At 49.7% G+C, this 20,849-nt stretch overlaps 1 protein-coding gene across 2 annotated transcripts; it reads left to right on the top strand.

Annotated features, from left to right (window-relative positions):
• The first annotated feature begins 548 nt into the window (after positions 1–548).
• Positions 549–20,652, top strand: LOC102088949 (hexokinase HKDC1). 2 transcript variants are annotated; one of them, XM_005512758.4, is made up of 19 exons: positions 549–757; positions 885–1,084; positions 4,831–4,993; positions 7,593–7,741; positions 7,830–7,949; positions 8,733–8,828; positions 9,864–9,963; positions 10,589–10,772; positions 11,331–11,486; positions 12,253–12,486; positions 12,687–12,991; positions 13,296–13,444; positions 13,532–13,651; positions 15,348–15,443; positions 15,534–15,633; positions 16,604–16,787; positions 17,528–17,683; positions 18,375–18,608; positions 20,104–20,652. In XM_005512758.4, the coding sequence occupies exons 2-19, from the start codon at positions 1,022–1,024 to the stop codon at positions 20,246–20,248; spliced, it is 2,754 nt and encodes a 917-aa protein (XP_005512815.1). In that variant the 5' UTR covers positions 549–757; positions 885–1,021; the 3' UTR covers positions 20,249–20,652. The 2 variants fall into 2 exon arrangements, with proteins under 2 accessions (XP_005512815.1, XP_064924041.1); XM_065067969.1 differs by lacking the exon at positions 549–757 and having other exon boundaries at positions 795–1,084.
• Positions 20,653–20,849: the final 197 nt, after the last annotated feature.

A 20,849-nucleotide genomic window follows, 5' to 3' on the forward strand; every position in this document is an offset into this window, starting at 1 on the left:
CCGAGTGTAGGTGTAGTTTGACAATAAGCCTCTAACTACCCCATGAGAATGCTCTTTTAAATAAACTCTTCGTGTGGTTTTCTTTCAGTGGTGTTTCCATAGTCCCTATCGCTTCATACACTGACAAAATCCTGGAGAGACCTGTGCATTCAGAATGCACTTTTGACAGTGATGGTTAAAGGCTGTGTCACTCGGCTCCGATGGCTGAGGAAACTGCTCTTGCTGCGGGCACTCTGCCGCCTGTTCAAGGCATTACCAGGCGAGCCTGTCTGATACCAGCACTGCTGGCTGCCAGGTACATCTGTCCCCTCCCGAGGTTTGCAACACCGAGGATCTGCGTTGCCTGAAACTTTGTCTTCAGGAGGGCGAAGGAGAATAATCTCTACAAACCCTCTCTGGAAACCGCGTGAGAAGTGTTTCAGTGGGGGCAGGGGTCTGCGTCTGTTCCTCTGCGCGGCCGGGGCTTAATTGGAAAAAAGCCGTGGATAAGGGCGCACTGTGTGGAACTGGAGCGGCGTTAATTCATGCGGAAGGGCTTGTCTCGCAAGTGGGAGCGCTGCGCAGAGGAAGGAACCTCCTGGAATCCCCTCCAGCTTCCAGCCTCCCGCAGCACCTCGTTGCGTGCTGTGCGGTGGGAGCCCGTGGGCCCCCAGGGGCGCCGCGGGGCGAGCAGCGCGGGCTGCGCAGCCACTGCGTGGCCGAGCGGTAACGGTTCCGAGGGGGCAGGAACAGAACCTTCAGCTTGGCAGCTCTCCAGGTGCCTGCCCTGGCACAATGAAGTGTGCGGCTGGGGAGGGAGGGACTCCGGGTTGATGGGGGCGTGATACAAAGAGGCAGGAGTTTAATCATTGAACCGATCACTCTGGATGGACTCAATTTCCCAGGAACTCCACTATCTCGCCCTCGGGGAAATGCCTCAGCTGAAGTACCTCTAGCTCCAACTTTGTCAGAGAAGACCTGTTGCTTTGGAGTTACTCACAGCAGCTCTGTCGCTACTGGCTCATCCATCTGCTTCAGGACAATGTTTGCCGTCCACTTGCTAGCTTTCCATTTCGCAAAGCTAAAAGAGGATCAAATCAAAAAGGTACGTAAGATACACTGTTAGCTGATTCCTGTTTTGAGAACTGTATTACTCTGGTACTGTGGGGTCTGCAGTACTGAACGCAGACTAGATAATGGCATTATCGACTAGAGCCCTACCGCCAGATGGGGTAAGAAGTACTTGGACCCCGAATTGTCTGATGAGTGTGAAAATAGGTCGAGTTAGTGCTTTTCCTCGCACGGTTATAAGTTTTCTTTCAGTAATGGAGTAAATGATCTTCAGTAAGGAAAAGTGGTGCTTGGACGTTATCTGGCAGGGTGCGGTGCAGTCCAGAGGGCAGAATGGAACCTCTTGCTGGATCGCTCTGCGAGTGCAGTGAGAAGGACGGGATTTCTAAAGCTGAGTAGGAATCCGAGTCACCTTGTGGCAGGGACAGGGAGAACTCTTGGACTCCTCGGGCCAGGTCTTCTGGGACTCAAGAAACAGTTGCAACTAGTGTTGGTGTGGGAGAAGTGCCTGTGCCTCCTCTCTGCTTGTCCAAACCTGGCTGATAACTGATGTTTATAGATGTGACCTTTAATTACAGTCAGAAAAGCTCCAGATGGCCCAGACCTGAAGCCATCAGTACTGGGAGCGAGCTGGCTAATGGTTGCTCTTCCCCAATGCTCTGTTATGGCAATGCTGCGATGAGTTTTTGGCTCTCCATCATCAGACTACGTGGGACCTGTAAGCTTCTTGGGTGAGAGGTCCTCTGGTTTCCAGACACGTCCCCTGCGGGTCCTCCGTCCCCCGGCATCTCTGGGTGCCGTGTGGTGGCCACTGCCGCCAGGCTCTGTCCTCTGTTTTCCGCCAGCTGTGGGGCTGCCCGCAGACGCGTGGCCGTGCAGGAGAGCCGAGGTCCCGCCTGCACCACCCGTCAACAGAGCAACAGGGGCTCGTCCTCCCTGTGCCCTTGCTTGAACATGGAGTGTTCTTAGTGGGGCTTCTTCCACTAGTTCTGCCTTGAAGAGAAGCTTTCCAGGAGAGGTCCTGGGCTCTCAGCAGTCAGATGCCTCCAGCTTTGTCTCCCAGTCACAGTCCTTCTATTCCCCAGGGTTTAACATGATCAGAAGAGGGCCCCAATGCCCTTTCCTTGTGTAAGGATCTGATCTAAGATCTTTCATCTCCACAGCGCTATTTATTCATGCTTGTGGCCTTGTGGAGCAGTGCTCAGGTGCAACGGGCGGCTGGGGGACTTCCCTGAAGTGAGGGGGTGCTGGAGGGATTCTGGCAAAGCCATTTACAAAGTGAAGTCTTTCTGCTAGGCGCAAACTAGCCCCTCCTGACAGCAAGAAAACCTCTTCAGAGGTGTCTTTTAAGAGGCCCAGGGGAGGATGTTTGGAGCAGAGGTGATTTTTCCCTAATTAGAAAGAAAGAATGTCTTCCCACCTTTACCTCCCTGGGTTTATTTGCTCCCTGGTGGCAATAACAAGCGCCTCCCTGCCACGAAAACAGTGCTGTTCCCATGACTGAGGCAAGACAATTAGAAACAAGGGCTGTCCTTAGGGAGGGAGGGAGCAGCGAGGCAGAGTTTGCTGGTGCATGGCCTGGCCGTCCCTGTGTTTACAAGCAAATGGAATGTGAGCAGGTCCTTAATCTGGTTGTAAATCAGAGTCAGCAGCTTTTCCTGGACTCTGCCTTAGCTAGTTCCTCCAAGAGGACTGTCTGCTTCTGTGGTCAGGGGTAAAAAGCGTGGGGAATGCAATTTCTAGGGGAGCAGGAAGCTCTAGTGTATGTTCTCTGCAGACAGGCACGGTCATTTTTATTACTGTTCAGGTTTTTTTTCCATGGGGACTTCTGTCACAAGGCTGTTTGGGTCTATGTGACGGTACCCAAGTGCTGTGTGTCTCCAGTCATTGGATGGTTTGTGTTTCTGTATGCCCAAAGCAGCAGTGCTGGTGCCCGGGCCGAGGCGGTGGGTCCTGCTAAGTGATGTGGGCTCAAAAGAGCCTTGGAGGAAATCAAGAGCTTGTGCAAACCAGGGCTGCAGAGAAAGACCTAAATAATGTCCTGTTCAAGGCACAGCTGTATCCTGAGGCAGCTGCTGCTCCTTGCCAATTGTGTCTCGTAGTGTAAGGCGTTCCCCTCTGTGTATGTTCTGCTGTCAGGTAAGTGCTGGAGTTACTTTCAGGGTCCTGACTTTTTCAGGTGGGTCATTGCTGACCATCAGTTTAAAATTGGACTGTGGATAGGTAATTATTTTGTGCCTCATTGATATAGGTGACCAGTGCAAATTACAGAAGAGGCCAGTTTATCTACAAGCTGCGTTCTTCTCATTTTACACAACACTACCTTTTAAGTTCTGCCTTGTTGCTGGTGGGACTTGTTTTATGTGTGTTCTCCCAACCCTCCAGACCTTCCTATGTAAATGGGAGTGACGAAACGCCCTGAACAGTTGAAGCAGCATAATAATGGAGCCCAAGGTGCAAGAGCTGAGTGTTTGCACTGGCGAAGCGTTGGAAGCTGTCCCACCTCTCTCCCCAGCCCACCGCCCCTGGTCCTGACCCGCGTGTGGTGGGGAGCAGGATGTTAACAGGGATTACCTCCCAAGGGACGTCCGGCTGCTTGGAGCACGTTTGTTCGTACAGCACCCAGGTCTGGCTCCCCAGCAGAAGAGCGTTCGGGTGCTGATGTGTTAATCCTTCATCGTACGCAGCTACATAGTTCCTAGGCCACCTTACAGCCGCGTATCCAGCCCTGCAGGTAAATAAATGTCAGTCCAAGCAGAGTCTCATCCTGAAGAAGAAAACCTTACATTTTCCCCTAGCAAAGCAGTACGGAAACACTGGTTGTCTTCTCTATCAGTTTATCTGAATGTGTCTCCTACTTCATAGATGGTTTTGATTCCCTTTAAATTCAACTGGCTTTTATTTTGATTGTATGCTGTGAGTTATTGTAGGTCCTTAAGAAAGGATATTGGCTGCACCCAAAACTGTGTTTAGATGTAATCCTGAAACCACAAGAGAACGGAGGGTGGTCGGGGTGAGGGGCAGGCCCTGAGCCCCAGCCTGGCGTCCCTGCAAAGCTCGCTGTCTGTGGGGTGAAGCGGTGGCCGAGGAGATGTCTTCAGGCTGTGGCCGACACGGTGTCTTCTGGACCTGGCTCGGGAGGTCAGATTCTCACCAGGTCGAGATACTTTGCAGTTTGAGTTCATTACATGTACAGGACAGGATGGTGTAGAAACAGCTTGTCAGGGTCTCAAGCAAGTCTTGTGGGCTTATGTCTATTGGCAAGTTCCTGAGCCATCGGGAGACATGGCTTGCTTTTTGACAGTAATTCACCAAAGCTGCATTAAACTCTTTCAACACAAAGTTCTCTGTAAATGTTCTGATGATGTCCTGGAGTTTGCTTGCAGTGGCGATTCAGGTGCTGAGGTCAAAAACCCACTTGTAGAATCAGAGGGGTGGGCTTTGCTCAGCTGGTGGTGCGCTCACCGTCAGCTTGTTATGCACGTGAAAGTAATTCTTGTGTCTCCTTGGGATCCGTTCAGCCTCATGTCTGTCGGGTGGGTGGGAGTGAGCAGGGTGATTCTTGCCCAGCACAGTGCAGGGGTGCTGCTGACATTGAAGGTTTTCCAGCTCCTTCATTTCCAAACTGCACCCTCGTGGTTAGAAAACCAGTGCAAGTGGCTGGGGAGCTCCTGCGTCTTCTCTGCTCGCAGGAAGCGCCCCAGTACGCACAGGAGAGTCCTGCAGCGCTGAGCACGGAGCAGCCTGCGTGCTCCCGGGTGACACCTTTCCTCTCCCCAGGTTGACAGGTACCTGTACCACCTGCGTCTCTCTGACGACGTCCTGCTGGATGTGATGACTCGCTTCCAGGCCGAGATGGTGAGGGGCCTGGGGAGAGACACGAACCCCACGGCAACAGTGAAAATGCTGCCGACGTTTGTGCGTTCGCTTCCCGACGGCTCGGGTGAGTTCCCCCGCTCCATTGCAGCAGTGCTGCTCTGGGGAGGCGATGGGTTGTTGTGGGCACTCGGGGACAGCACAGCAAGGAGACAGGGCAGGCAGTGGCTTCGAGTCGCTGCCTGTCTCGTGTTGGGAAAGCAGGCATGTGTTGAGGAGGCGACAGCTTCTGGGGGTGCTGGCAGAGCATTTTCTCCCCCTGCGCTAGGTGGTTTTTGACCTGGTGCTGCTTGTTTGAGGAAAGGACTTAGAAAATGCTCAGAAGACAGCCAACGTGCCAGTGCTTAGTGCCGGCCTTGCGGCAGGAGCTGAGGCTGCACACGGCAAGGGCAGCCCCTGCAGCCCGGACCCCGCAGCGCAGCGTGCCGGGAGCGCGGGCAGCCGCGGCGTGGCGGGGCTGGAGAGCAGCCAGTCCAGCCCACCTGCTGAAGCAAGTGCCCCCGAGCAGGTGGCACAGGAAGGTGTCCTGGCACTATAACCGCTCTGGGCAGCCCGGTCCAGTGCTCTGTCACCCTCAAAGTAAAGAAGTTTTTCCTCATGTTCAGATGGAACCTTCTGTGCTTCACAATCATGTGCCCCACAGAGCTACGGGGAAGGCAGGATGCCCTGAAGTGGCAGCAGCGCCGTGTTCTCAAAGCCGTGATCCTCTCCTGGCTTCTGACAGCTAACTCTGCACTGCTTTCTCTGTTGCCCCCAAAAGTGATCCCTACCTGCCCTTCCTTGCCCTCTGCGCTGGGAAAATCCGCTTCCCGATGGGGTCTGCCAGGAGCCAGCCTGTCTGCCGCTGAGCGGGACCCTCGCTCCCTCACAGGTGCCCCCGGGATTTAAACAGAGAGGGGCGGGGTGCCATGGTGTCCCCTGGGAGGATGTGGGGTGAGGCGGGATCTCAAAGCCTCTCTTGTTTGGAGAAGGGTGCTCATCCAAACACCTCTCCTGGCCCCTGGCAGTGCAGGCTGACAGAAAATGGTGTTTTTCCCAGGTTTAACCAATTCTCTGAATTTGTACCGGACACTGTGTCTGGCCTAGGTCAGAGCTCCGTGTATAACAGCGGTTCATGCAGAAAACTTCAGAGAAATGTTTGCTTTTGTACCTCATTTCCACAGGACTTTATTTCCCCCAAAGTAATTTTCCTACAATTAAATGAGACATAATGGCTTTAGTGGCATAAGGGGAACATTTGGACATCCCTTGAAATGAGGGATGTCTGACAGGAATCACATACAGCCCCCTCAAACCGCCTGGCTGGAGCTGGGCGCCCTTCCTTCTGCTGCTGTATTCATCAAAGAAAAAGAAATATTAGCTTAACCGTTGCTATCTCGGTGACGGTCACTGACCAGTTCTGAGGTCTGACATGGCATTGGCCTGTCCTGAAGTGGCAGGGACTCCGTGAGGTCAGGAGACCTGGAAATTGCATGGAAGGTCATCAGCGTTGCGGGACACCGCGCTCCTCAGGGCCAGCTTTGGGCAGCGCTCTCGGGCCTGTGCGGCCCCTCCCCTGCGTCAAGGGCGCGCTGCAGGCAGGCTGGGCCGCGTCTGATCGACACACTGCCTTTGTTTAGCCATCGCTTCGATTTTTCTATTTTTACTCTCTTGCAAAATCCTTTTTGCTTATTTTGTTTCCAGAGAAAACTTCCAGCTGGTTTAAACACCTTAAACTTGGCTGGATTCTCCCATCTGCAGTAGCAATGAACTGTCAGACATTTCAATGCCCTCAGCGTTGCTGCCTGAAATGACCTATGTGGAGCATCATCAGTTTTTCAATCATTTAGAGATTAATGGTGTGACTAATGTCACAGTTTACTGAGTAACCCCGTTTGCCTCCTCACCTTTGTGATACCTGACGGTGGTATTACAGGTAGAGTTTCCTGCTTCCTTCCCTTTCAGGGACAAATTTGATAAAGCCTGGTCAGGTGTTTGGACCGTGGAACAAAGATCACACGAGGCTGCGCACATGCCGCTGTGTTTTCCTGCAGGGCAGGACCTTCTCCTGCGCGTGGGATGAATAGGTCGTTGCTTTATTGTAGCAGCGAGACCGAACTGTGGTTCCGTCTGGGATCCCCTGCTGGAAGAGAACGTGTTCGAGCTGAGAGCGGTGCTGGCAGAGAAGCAGAATGTTTTTCAGAGAGATGGACCCTGTGTGGTACAATTACACAAAAATTTGTGAACGGTTTAATGAGTTATCAAGTTTCAGTAACTTTTTAATAAATGCTCTATGTTCCCTCCACCTCCTGTCTGGACAACATCGAGACGGTACTTGGTAGTTTGTGATTGCAGATATACAATTATTTCGAATTGGGTCTGTCTTTTTGAAACACGCCGTACTTTTACAGAAACACCTAAAGGCATTTGAAGCACTCGTGTTGGTTGACTTTGAATGGCAGATTAGTCTTGCCCCACTTGGAAACTGGCATCTGCAGTAGGGTCCTGGGCTGTGACCTTCGGTGTGCCATCTGGGCCGTGACCTTCGGTGTGCCATCTGGGCCGTGACCTTCGGTGTGCCATCTGGGCCGTGACCTTCGGTGTGCCATCTGGGCTGTGACCTTCGGCGTGGCATCTGGGCCGTGCCTCTCGGCCATCCTGGTGACAGCTGCCCACTTGTGTTGCAGAGAAGGGTGAATTCCTGGCTGCTGACCTGGGTGGCTCCCAGTTCCGTGCCCACCAGGTGAAGGTGTCTGATGACGGGAAGCAGAGCAGCCAGCTGGAGAGCAAGTTTTACCCCCCGCCCAAGGAGGTCATCCAGGGGAACAGAGCCGAGGTAGGGCCTGTAGGACCTTCTGTGGCGGTGCTGTGCTTGGGCATGTGCCCGCTGGGTACAGCCTGACTGTCTCTCCTTTCTCGTGCAGCTCTTTGATTATGTTGCTCACTGTCTGTTAGACTTCATGGAGACCAACAACCTGAAGCATAAGAAGTTACCTCTTGGTTTTACATTTTCTTTTCCATGCAAACAGACCAAATTAGATGAGGTAAGATGCAAAAAGAAATATTATTGGCAAGCATAGATCCTTGCAGAACCTGGAGAAGCTCTTGCATGGGAGTGTTACCCTGTGGGTTTGTGTGGGGTCATGGTTACGTAGCTCTCTGAAGAAGGCATGGATGACCATTAGCATTTAATTGGACTTCACTATCATTCAAACACTCGTTGCTGATTTCAAGGCAACGTGATACTTAAGCTAAAGCTGTTCTTTTACTTAATCAGTGCCTAATTCCACAGTAACTGTGTGCCCTTGTACGAAAACCATCAGACTGTAAACCACATACTTTTGTGTCCTGAAACATGTTTCTTTTTTAATCGCTATCATTCAATTTCATTTTTACAGTTGATTCTAAATAGGGAAGACCTGTAGCTGAGCTGAGAGGCCACATGGGAAGTGAAGGGCTGGCTGCAATTGTTTTGTGGCCTCTTATTTATTTCCAGGGATCTGTGCTTTGGGTCTCAGCCCTGCAAATGCTTTATGCTTAACACTGTTTCTGATGAGCATCAGTAAAGCCACGCGTGGTTTAAACAAAGCACAGGGATACACATTTGCAGGATTGCGACTTAATCCACTGCACCCGTTCAGTCATGTTCGCGCTGACAGCCACCCCAAGGTGAGATGTTCTGCTCTGACTTGTTTTGGTGCACATTTTATTGATAGTGCATGGAGAAACACAGCAGGCTTCTCCCCAGGCTTTGGTCCGGGCTGACTCTGCGGCAGGTTTGTATGCTAAACCTGGAGCTTTTGGGTCACTGGGCCGTTACTTTGCAGGGAGTCCTTCTTGGCTGGACGAAACACTTCAAGGTCCGAGGGGTTCAGGACACGGACGTGGTCAGCTGTCTGCGCAAGGCCCTCCAGAAGCATAAGGCAAGTTTTGTACCTGCCAGAGGTGGACCTGAGGGGCCTCAGATTGTCCCCATGGGAGATCAGCTCTTGGTGCGTGGGCTGTTTTGGGAGCTGTCAAACATCACCTCACACTGGCACTCTGAGCTCTCCCAGGGCTGGCCCCTCCACTTCACTCTGCGGGATGGAGCCGTTAATGGAAATTAAGGTCAGCAGGAAGACGTGATCAAATCTGCCCTTGAACTAGTGTATGTCTTTGAATAGCATTGTTTTAATGTTTCAGAAAGCCTCATGTTTCATGTGCGTTGCTATTGGTAACACCATCTAAGCAGTACGAAGCATCTTTCCATGTCCTGACATCTTTGTAGTAAAGAGGAAATTCCTCTGCTTTTGCACATGGTAGAAGTCCAGCCTTGATTTTTGGTTTGCTTTTTTCTCTACGTCAGTCTCGCTGTAGTTAACAGGAACAAAGGACCTGAGAACTCCTGGGTGAAGCCTGCCCCCCGCTAGTGGTGGCATCTGACTTACAAGAATCCTTTGGTAACCTTGATTATCCTTTATCAAGTTACCTCAGCATGACAGACAAACGGCACCGCTCCGATCGCAAGGCGTTTTACTGGGGTGTGACGCTGGTGCGCAGCCTGGTGTTTAATAGTTGCAATTATATTTGTGTATTTTCTGCCCCATTTGGTGGGATCTGCCTGGGGGCAGGATGGTGTCCCAGCATGAGCGAGCTACCAGAATGCAGGGCATAAAAAAGATACGTGGGTGCTGGCGTATCGCAAAATTCAAACCGATAATGCGCTGCTTTTCTAGCAAAGGAGGGTGGATTGGGGCAAACCAAATCCTGCAAGCAGAGATCCTGGCTATCCGGGCGCTCAAGGATCCAGAGATGTCGGTTACTTTACTGGGTTTCGGAGCAGAGCTACAGAAGTCAGTACCGTGTGTTTCAGCCGAAGGGCTTTCCTGAGCCAGGCCCTCAGAGCGCAGCCCTGCCGCGTCTGCCCCAGGAGACCTCCTAAGCCTTTTCCTTTTAATCACCCGCCTTTATGCTGTCAGGACATAGACGTCGATGTTTTAGCGCTGGTCAACGACACCGTGGGAACCATGATGACCTGTGGATATGACGACCCGCGCTGCGAAGTTGGACTCATAGTTGGTAATTTTCTCTGTTCGCTAAGTATTTTTTCCCCGTCATTTGTTTGATCCTGACAACTCCGGACTGGAAGGGGGTGTCGGATACCGGAAAGAGCAGGAAGAAAATGGAAAAAACAATGGTGAGATTTTCAAGCCTGACTGCCTTCTGTGCAGCAGCTGTTTTCATGCTGATCACATTGCCGTCAAATACCACAGTCCCCATTTTGTCTGGGCTCAGTTGTGACCAGCATACTAAACTTTTCTGCTGACTCTATAGCACATTACCGTGTGTTTGTCCAGAGAAGGCTGAATTCCTCTCACGTCTGGTAGTTAGGATCACTTTCCACAGTGTCCCTGCTTTGTGCACCGTGGTGGCTTTTTCAAGGCGTGTAAAAGCATATTTGAAAAAGAAAAAAATGTTTTTTAAACAAGTCAAGCCTTAGATCAACTCCTAATGCTTTCACTTACTGTGAAATAATTATTTAACAAGTTCTGGTGGCTTGATATCAGCATCCTGGACCGCAGGGTATTTGTATTTTCTTCCAGAGACAGTATATTGGCTTATTCCCAAACACGTGGGCTTTGTCCCAGGTTTGCTTTTGTTTGGTGTAAGGGGTAACATCTCCACACTGGTCCAACTCTCACAGGCACCGGCACCAACGCCTGCTACATGGAGGAGATGCGGCACATCGACCTGGTGGAAGGGGACGAGGGCAGGATGTGCATTAACACGGAGTGGGGGGCCTTTGGAGATGACGGTGCTTTGGACGACCTCCGCACAGAATTTGATCGGGAGCTGGATCTGGGATCTCTCAATCCTGGGAAACAGCTGTAAGTGATGCCCTGGCAGATTTGCCTCGGCACTCTGGGTTCTATGAGCGCGTTTCCAGCGCATGCCGGGACCCCTTTGGAACAGGAGTTGGGTTGAGGGAACCTGAGGTGACTTATCCTGGTCCTGTCCTATCCAGACCTTTCCCTTCTGGGAAGTGCGGGTACCTCTCGCACCTCCCTGCCTCACAGGCCGAGGGATTGCTGCTGCGGTTGCTGCTGTGTTGTTAAAAATAGTGGTTGCTCTGGTGTGGTGCCACAGAGGGGTAAGGAAGGAGGAGGAAGGTAAACAAAGGGCATATTTGAGGCCTGGTTCATCAAAACTGCTTCTGCTGGCCGAGCTGCTCACAAGTCTTTTGAACATTCTCTCTAGTCACTTGAGGGGCTGTTGCTGGGTTGCAGGACCTCAGGATGGCATCCTGTCTACCAGTTAGCTCCCCGACGTCTTTTGTACATGCTTAAATGCGATCAGCCCCTGTACGAACATAAGATAGTCATACTTGAACCTGTAGCTCTGGCTAGCTGGTGAACACCTGTAATCCTTCCTGTGCTTCGTTCCAGGTTTGAGAAGATGATCAGCAGCTTGTATTTGGGGGAGCTTGTAAGACTTATTCTCCTAAAAATGACGAAGGAAGGTCTGCTCTTCAATGGGAAAGTGTCAACAGCTCTGCTCACGAAGGGCAAGATTGAAATGAAACACGTGTCTGCAATGGAGAAGTAAGAACCCCCAATGTGCTGTTTGAGAGTGGCTATTACTCTCTCACCACCACAGCAATGATAATTAACATGTAATAATAATCTGTGAGTACTGGGAACAGCTCTGAACTGTTCAACTTGATTTTGCTTTTACCTAGGAGAAAAGTTTGTATTTCAGTAAGTAGGAATTGGTGGAAGATAAAGTTTTAGCAAAGGACCACGGCAGCAGATGTATCAGCTAACCATCAAGATGCAGGGTGTTTAAAGTAACCCATGTGCAGATCTGAGCACGTGGGATGACGGGTGCAGTTCTCCGCTTCCGTAACGTGGGAATAGTGGGGTTGTGGAGATGTGGTGCAGTCTCTGGATCAGCTAACGGATGACCATATGCAAAACTGACAGATTCTGGGGTTTTGTTTCTGGTCATCACTATAAATCCAGGAATATTTGCTTTGTTGTAGTGAGAGAAGCTGTACGTCTATTCCCGTGCTCTCCTTCTGTGGACTAAACGTTTTATCCTGTTGTCTCCCTGGATAGCTACTTGGTTTGTCTCACCAAACACTGAGCTCTGGGAAGCAGCCTCTTAAAAGCCTGGTCTCACTCCCCACGCACTTTTGGGAATAGCGCAGGAAAGACACTACTGGTTTATGGGAACCAGTTATGATGGTGCTTGATGGGCTGTGCTCTGGTCTTCTCTCATTTCTTTTTGTGTCAACGTGAAGATATTGATTGACGTGCTGCATTAATGTCCTCGCATTAGATTATGTGTTCCTTTCCTTTGGGGTAGATACAAGGAAGGTCTGAGCAACACGAAAGAGATCCTTACAGAGCTGAACCTGTGTCCCTCTGAAGAGGACTGCGTTGCCGTTCAGCACGTCTGCACCATCGTTTCCTTCCGCTCAGCCAACCTCTGCGCGGCCGCCTTGGCAGCCATACTGACTCGGCTGAGAGAGAATAAAAAGCTGCTGAGGATGCGAACCACTGTTGGGATTGATGGAGGGCTCTATAAAACCCACCCTCAGTAAGTAACAAACGGGATTTAGTAATTGCTCCCCACATGTTGATGTTGCGAACAGGCTCCATCTGCATACGTGTGGCTTTTCAGAGAACTGCTGGCGTTGCTGCGGGGTTGGGGTGAGATCCACTGGAGTGTCAGTGCATGTGGAATAAACTGCACGCGAAGTGCCTGTGAGGGTCTAAAGAAGCCCTTTGTTCCTGTAGATATGCCAAGCGCCTGCACAAGGTGGTGAGGAGGCTGGTCCCAAACTGCGACGTTCGGTTCCTCCTCTCCGTGAGTGGCAGCGGGAAGGGGGCTGCCATGGTCACGGCCGTGGCGTACAGGCTGGCCGCCCAGCGCAGGAAAATCGACGCTGCTCTCGCACCGTTCCTGCTGTCCCTGGACACCCTCAGAGAAGTTAAGAGCAAAATGAGGACCGAGCTGGAATACGGGCTGAAGCGAGAGACGCAAGCCAGTGCCACAGTGAAGATGTTGCCCACGTATGTCTGTGGGACACCAGATGGAACAGGTGAAGTCATTTCCTGGTCACCTGAGGCGGTGCAGGGAAATTGCTTGTCTGTTTTCTAGGGGGAATATGCCAGTTATTCTGGTAAATGCCAGGGTGATATCTGTTGGCAAACCGGCGCTTTGTGCAGTGTTACCTGGCTGGTCCTTCAGCCCCATCCTAGCAGACTGGTGGGATAAATGCCATAGGGAGCCGTGTGCTGTCACTGGTCCAGATGAAGTTTCTCGGGGATGGACATAGTGGGCCATCCTGACTGGCAAACATGCTACAAGAAGCACCAAAATGAATTTCCCTTCTTCTCTTGCAGAGAAAGGAAAATTCCTTGCCCTTGATCTCGGTGGGACAAATTTTAGGGTTCTGCTGGTCAAAATCAGAAGCGGGAGAAGAAGATCAGTGCAAATGTATAACAAGATCTTTGCCATTCCTCTGGAGATCATGCAAGGGACGGGGGAAGAGGTAACCTGTAGCCAATGTTTGACTGGTCCAGCCAAGGCCCGTTGCATGGAATTACTGTGAGATTTACATGCCTTTTCTGTGCTTCAGCTCTTTGACCATATTGTGCAGTGCATAGCAGACTTTCTGGAGTATATGGGGATTAAAGGTGCTCGACTGCCTCTGGGCTTCACCTTCTCCTTCCCGTGCAGGCAAGCCAGCATTGACAAGGTAAGAACTGCAACACCAGTGGGTCAAGTGGCAGCTGGGCATCTGCTTGGTAAATGACATTATTTTGGGTGAGGGTGACTTGTTGGTTGGGAGATTGCAAGCAAAAAGCTGTTCTTCTCAATGTTTTCTTCCAAGTAGAACTTTACAAGGTTCATAAGATATACCTGTATGTATGTGCGCACACACACATGTGCACATCAGTCTTTGGAGACAGTATTTCACCTGCTTTATGGGGATTTTATTACTCTACTCTGCAAATTATTTGTTTCATGAGAAAGTTATCATCCTGTATGCATATGGGAGGTAGAACTTTCACCTCTTGTATCTGATAAGAGATGGATATTACTTACTTTTATTCTATAAAGATTAAGCCTTATGATAGGTAAATGACTACATGTTTTTAATAGCCCAAGAATTTCTTATGGTGCCTTAACTCCTCAATGGCCAGAGGGAGCAGACGCCTCCTCGGGGTGTTTTCCCAGCTGCTGCCCAGCTCTCAGCCGTGGGACTCCCGCGCTACTTCAGCCTCTTTTCCTGAGCGTCAGCGGGCAGAGCTGAGCTTGCTTGTTCAGCTTGGACTTGTGTCAGTTTGACTCCTATGGCTGATTGACAGCCTGTCTTCATCTTTCCAGATCTGATGCAAGAAAGAAAAATAGAATAAAAAAATCAAATTCAGGAAGAAATAATTCTCAGTTATTCTGATGCATTTATGAAGAGGGGCAGGGGAGGTTGTGCTGCTTAGTTCTAGTCAAATGTGTAGGACATTGGGGAAATGAGACTGTGTGATTTTATTGCATGTTTTTGTGTCCTTGTGGGTTTTGCAATAGCTTCTAAGTCTAGAAGCCAGTCTGTTCTCTCAATTTTCAGGTCCCAGTTGAGCGTATGGCAATAAGACTCGGCTGTTTGTGGGGGAATGGCTCAAAATGCTTCCCAAACCTATAGCGTACTATTTAGGTCCTGACAAGTGATGAGGAAACAAGTTCCAGAGCAGTGATGGTACCCTGAGCGGGACACACCTGCAGCCGGGTCCCGTAGCACGCTGCCCTGTTTGGTTTCTTACTGCTGCTAGAACTTGAGGGTGTTTTGAGAGCAGCTTTGTTCTCCCAGTTACTCTCCATTTCTTCTTATTTGGACAGTCCAGAGCCAGTTAACAAGTAGAAGTCTAGTTCACATAACTTGGAAAACTACTGTCAGGCCAGGCGTCTGTCCAAACAGAAACAAATTAGTGTTGCCTGGAGAACTAGGGTCATATCAAGTGTCCTTCAGTAAACGAGCCAAAAATTAACAGTAAGTGTTCATTAATATTTAATTATTCGCAGCAAAAGCATTTTTCAGTCTTTCCCGCCCAGACAATGCAGTGGCTGTGTGCGCAGAAAGAGCTGAGACGGGCAGGTTTTCCGAATGAGAAAAGAGCACGGGCACAGAGTGGGCAGTGTCTCGGTAAATAGCTGAGTCAATCTGGAGTCGCTGCTGTTAGCAGCTGAGTAACAAAGAGACGCGCACACGGTCTGCACTGGACACGCTCAGAAGCCTGTCCGGGAAAATCCATTACCTAAAGGAACAAAAGACCCCCAACAAGCCCACCTGAAAACCAAGCAAGGGGTGGGAAGGAGGGTGAAGACAAGAAAAGACCAATCCTTGGAACTCCAGTCTCCTCTCTGTCCTCACTTGTGGTTTTCTTCCTCCTCTGATTCAGGGAACGCTTGTAGGATGGACAAAAGGTTTCAAGGCAACAGACTGTGAGGGGGAAGATGTTGTTGATATGCTGAGAGAAGCCATCAGGAGAAGAAACGTGAGCTCTGATTTCTGCTCTTTTTGGTCTATTTAATGCACACCCCGTCTTCCTTTGGGACCCCGCTGCTGATTGTGTCTTGTCTTGCAGGAGTTTGACTTGGACATTGTAGCGGTGGTGAATGACACCGTTGGGACAATGATGACTTGCGGATATGAGGATCCAAACTGTGAGATTGGTCTTATCGCGGGTACGGTGACATCGAATTGGGCACTATAAGAAGGAAACATGCATGCAGGTGTCAGGCTTCGCACCCAGTTTTGGAATTTGTAAACCAGCATGTTTTATTTGGGTTTGATACGTGCTGTTACTAGTCACTGAGAGTTCTCGGTGTATTTGTATAGTATTTAAAAGAGAATGTGATAGCACCTGTAGCACACAGGATCCTCAATCTGTTGGACTTTTGATCATATCTCTGATGGTGCCTAAAAAACATGTACGCAGTAGAAGAATATGGGAACGGCAGATATAGCATGAATCCTCATTTTGGCAAGTGTATTGATATTTACTAGCCAGCTCGTAGGCCTTGGAACAAGAAAACATTTTTTAAATTGGAACGCGTTCTGTTTGGGCTTTCTAGGTGGTTCTGCCAGTGGATCCCTCCATGTTTTCAGCCAGGAATACATCTGAGCATGTAGGATCTGAAACCCTGGTTGGGAAATGGGGCTCTCCTGGCTGGCTAAGTGCACTGGCTATCTCGTTTTGTTTGGAGAACCGCTCTTTATATTAGTTAACGTAACCCATGTTGCAAGTGATGCGGACCTGTTCACCAAACCATTTCAGACTTGGCAGCTGCTCGGCTGGGCTTGCTTTCGGGAGCACGCCGTCTTCGAGACGGTGCGTGGTGCGACACAGCCAGGCTGGCAGCAGTGACCGACCAGTGCTTGCAAAGCCACGTCTGTCCTGTGACAGAGTCCTCGTTCCTCTGTGGTGGGAACTTCCTGAGTAGGACCTGTTTTACTTGGCAGTATTCTGTCGTGATAAATTGCAGCATTCCTAGCACTGCTGTCTAGCACTTGCTTCTGAAAGATACGGAGAGATCTTTGATATTTGGGATATGGAGGAGAAACCTTTAGAGACGATTGTTGCAGTCGTCTTCCCTGTGTTTCAGCTGCTGCTTCACCCTGCTGGTTGAAGCCTTGTCGTTTCTTCACTCCTAGGAACGGGCAGCAATGTGTGCTACATGGAGGACATGAAAAACATAGAAATAGTAGAAGGGAATGAAGGGAAAATGTGCATTAACACGGAATGGGGAGGATTTGGTGACAACGGCTGCATCGACAACATCAGAACGAAATATGATAAAGAAGTGGATGAAGGCTCACTAAACCCAGGAAAACAGAGGTAAATGTGGTGGTCCCCATGCTAAGACCCTGATGAAGTCAGTTTCCGACACACACTGGCTGCTTTTTAAAATGTACCGAATGAATGGATGAATAATCAGAAAGGAGATTTTAGTACCAAGTGTGATTAGTTGCGTGGTAAGCAATGCAGATAGCTGGACAAAAGCCAAAGACGTGCATTGTTTCTATTGTTTCTGTTAACATAGCACTGTTTTCACCTCAGGGCGGTTACCAAACAGTGCAGCTTTTCAGCCTTGCTGTGTCCCTCCTCTTGGGGTGTTTTTTCAAAGGTGAAATACACTTTGTGCAAGAGGATAAACTCAACTGACGGTTCTTCGCTTGGTGAAGATGGCATCGGTTATATATGAGTCACCAGTGAATACATGGGGGGACAAGGAGTTGTTTCACTTCAGTGTCGATTGTGCCATTAACACCATCTTCTGTTTAATAGTGCAGTATTTTTTCCCCTAGTTCTGTTATCTTTCAGCATAGATAAATATGTTGTAATTAATGTTTGCACTTGAAATCATAACAGCGTATTTTTGATGGCTGAAAGATGGAGTTCAGTGGCCATTGCTTTGCCAGTTTTACTGGTTTTCCGAGGGTTGACAGGGCACGTACCGCTGACACTGAGCACAGCCACCTCGCTGCCTGACAGGGCACGTACGTACCACTCGCATTGAGCACAGCCAACTTGCTACCTCTTTAAAAGCACGTTTTTTTTCTTTTATAACCTGACAGGTATGAAAAGATGACCAGTGGAATGTACCTGGGTGAAATAGTACGGCAGATTTTGATCGACTTAACCAAACAAGGCCTGCTGTTCAGAGGACAGATTTCGGAGTCACTCAGGAAAAGAGGCATATTCGAAACAAAATTCCTGTCTCAGATTGAGAGGTAAAGTTGTTAGATGTACATGGTTTAAATCCTTGAGGTCTTCTGTGACCTCCTTCAGTAAGTCAATCACAGCTTTCCTCTTCGCACACCTCCTCCTCCAGCCCCAGAATAAAGCCAAAAGTGAGGAGCTGGAGGAGTTCCAGAATTACTCTGTAGTTATGTGAGTTACCATCTCCTGTCCACACAGCTGTGTTATCTTGAATGCCTTGATCATCAAGCATGCTCATACTTGGAGTGTTTCTTTTAGGACTTACTACTTATTTAAATTTAAAAAGTCAGTGTTATATGAATACCCCATGAATATGTGCTTACCTGCATATCTGTGCATGATGCAACAGTGTTCCAGGCTATTGAAACTCTTTGTACTGTTGAAAACCTTAGAAGGCAGGGTCTGAGATCAAAAATCACCCAGTCGGGTGGCTGATCTGGCTCAGCTCCCTCCTGACTTTGGGAGTCTGGTGAATAACTGCTGCCCGTGCCCTCTGGAAATACCGTCTAACGTAGCAAAAGGCATGCCAGCAGTAAGTTTTCAACCCGAATTCAGGCTGGAATCTGCCTCAAAGAACTGGAGAGTTAGAGTTGGAGAGGTGGTCCCGGTTCCCCTGGGTCGTGGCCGGTGCCAGCGGCAGGCCCCTGGCGGTGCCGCCGCGCCGCCCTGACGCCTCGCTGCTGTTCTGTTTCCCTGTGCCAGCGACCGGCTGGCTCTCCTGCAGGTCCGGCGCATCCTGCAGCAGCTCGGCCTGGATGGCACGTGCGACGACAGCATCATTGTGAAAGAGGTGTGCGGAGCAGTCTCAAAAAGAGCCGCCCAGCTCTGCGGGGCAGGACTGGCAGCTATTGTAGAGAAGAAGAGAGAAAACAGAGGCGTGGAGCGCTTGCAAATCACCGTTGGAGTAGATGGGACTCTGTACAAGCTCCATCCGCAGTGAGTACCTTGGCACCACTTCCCTTTGCTGTTTGCTCATTTACACTGTGAAAATGTACGGAGCTGTACCAGCTTTCTGCTGAGAAGATGAAAAATGAGAAGGGATAAAGATATAACATGCTTTCCTGCATCCTTTTGTTTCCCTTGCCTAGCCAAAGGTTCAAAATTGCAAAGCCAAGTCCAGTTACCACTGGGAAACTCTCCTCTCTGGAGTGTTGAGCAAACTTACTCTTCTAATATTTATTTTAGAATCATAGAATCGTTTCAGTTGGAAGAGACCTTAAGGATCATCAAGTCCAGCCATAACCTAACTCTAGCACTAAACCCTGTCCCTAAGAACCTTGTCCAAACACCTTGTAAGCCCCTCCAGGGATGGTGACTCCAGCACTGCCCTGGGCAGCCTGTTCCAATGCCCCACAGCCCTTTCTGGGAAGAATTTTTTCCTAATACCCAATCTAAACCTCCCCTGGCGCAACTTGAGGCCATTTCCTCTTGTCCTATCACTTGCTACTTGGGAGAAGAGACCAACACCCTCCATGCTGCAACCTCCTTCCAGGCAGTTGTAGACAGTGATAAGGTCTCCTCAGCTCCTGTTCTCCAGCTGAAACCCCAGGTCCCTCAGCTGCTCCCATCGCACTTGTGCTCCAGCCCCTCAGCAGCTTTGTCACATGGTGTGCTGGCCACACCATTCCTCTGCACTCTCTCTTGTGCCTCAATGTTCTTCTTATGATGAGGGGCCCAAAACTGAACACAGGATTCAAGCTGTGGCCTCACCAGTGCTGAGTACAGTGACACAATCACTTCTCTAGTCTTGCTGGCCACACCATTCCTCATACCAGCCAGGATGCTGGTGGCCTTTTTGGCCACCTGGGCACACACTGGCTCATGTTCACCTGCTGTCAATCAGCATCCCCAGAGCCCTCCCTGCCAGGCACCTTCCAGCCACTCTTCCCCAGCCTGGCGCGCCCATGGGGTGGTTGTGACCCAAGGGCAGGACCCGGCACTCGGCCTCGTTGAACCTCAGACAATTGGCCTCAGCCCAGCGATCCAGCCGGTCCAGATCCCTCTGTGTGGCCATCCTGTGTGGCCATACACGAATGTATCTCACTTTTCCAGTGTTTTGAGGGATTTCTGCAATATCTGGGTGTCCTAGAGGGAAAGCTGTGGTGAGTTTTTTGAGTCGGGTCATTAATTTGTGAGCAAGCACAATATTAGATTTTGAGTTGTGAGAAGAGAGCCACCTCCGTGATCTCTAAAGACAAAGGAGAGGGGGGTGTCTGGCATAGCGCTGAACAAAACTAAAGTGGAGAAATAGAAATTAAAATCTGATTGTGTACAGATATTTGTCTTTTTTCCTTAATAGGAGGAAAAGCAAACAGAAAGGGATGATGTGGAGAAGATGTTGGCTGAGGTTATGGTTCCTTGCTAGTAAATAAAGATCTCAGAGCAGAAAACAGTTGCTAATGTTTTCTGTCCTTCTCTCTTTTCCTTTCAGTTTTTCTAGGGTCCTGCGGGAAACCGTGAAGGAGCTGGCGCCTCAGTGCGACGTGACTTTCATGCTCTCTGAAGATGGAAGTGGGAAGGGCGCTGCCCTCATCACTGCAGTGGCAAAAAGGTTGCATAATATTGGACAGAAGTGAAGATAAGAGGTCAGGTCGTTTCAGCACCGCCAGCCGTGTGCACAGAGACTTGCTGAGAGGCGATCCCAGGCAGCCTCGCGGGACGCCGTACAGAGGACTCTGTTTCTAGGGGCAGCTGGTTTTTGACCAACCAGGATTGTGCGTTTTTGTCTTTTGATAACTTTTGATACCTGGGAGAATGAAAACAAACCAACCAACCAACCCCAAATGTGTGTTTTTACAATGGCTTAATTAAGCTGCAGCACCACAACTGAATTTATCAGCAGTTTCTTAGGATTTGTGTGTGTTTTAGTTTCAGCTTGGCCTGGCCTGAGGAATATTGAGATCCTGCTGTTGCGCGTGTCTAGTGGACATGTTTGTTCTGTGCTTCGCTGGGTTTGCAATAAATCTGCAAGTAAAATAAATTGATGAGCTTTGGTCAGTGATGTTCCCCACCACTGCTACACTGGCTGTGAGTGTGTTGTGCTGTAAGACTTCCCTGAGGACAGGAGGCATATTAGTAGATGAATGTAAAGAAAAAAACCTAATTCCACAAACTATCCATTTATATCAATATATATTAGTGCATTTGAGTGCACATAAACCTAAACCAGTGCTGGAT

The sequence above is a fragment of the Columba livia genome, chromosome 6 (genome assembly GCF_036013475.1).
Source record: "Columba livia isolate bColLiv1 breed racing homer chromosome 6, bColLiv1.pat.W.v2, whole genome shotgun sequence".
Classification (NCBI taxonomy): Eukaryota; Metazoa; Chordata; class Aves; order Columbiformes; family Columbidae; genus Columba; species Columba livia.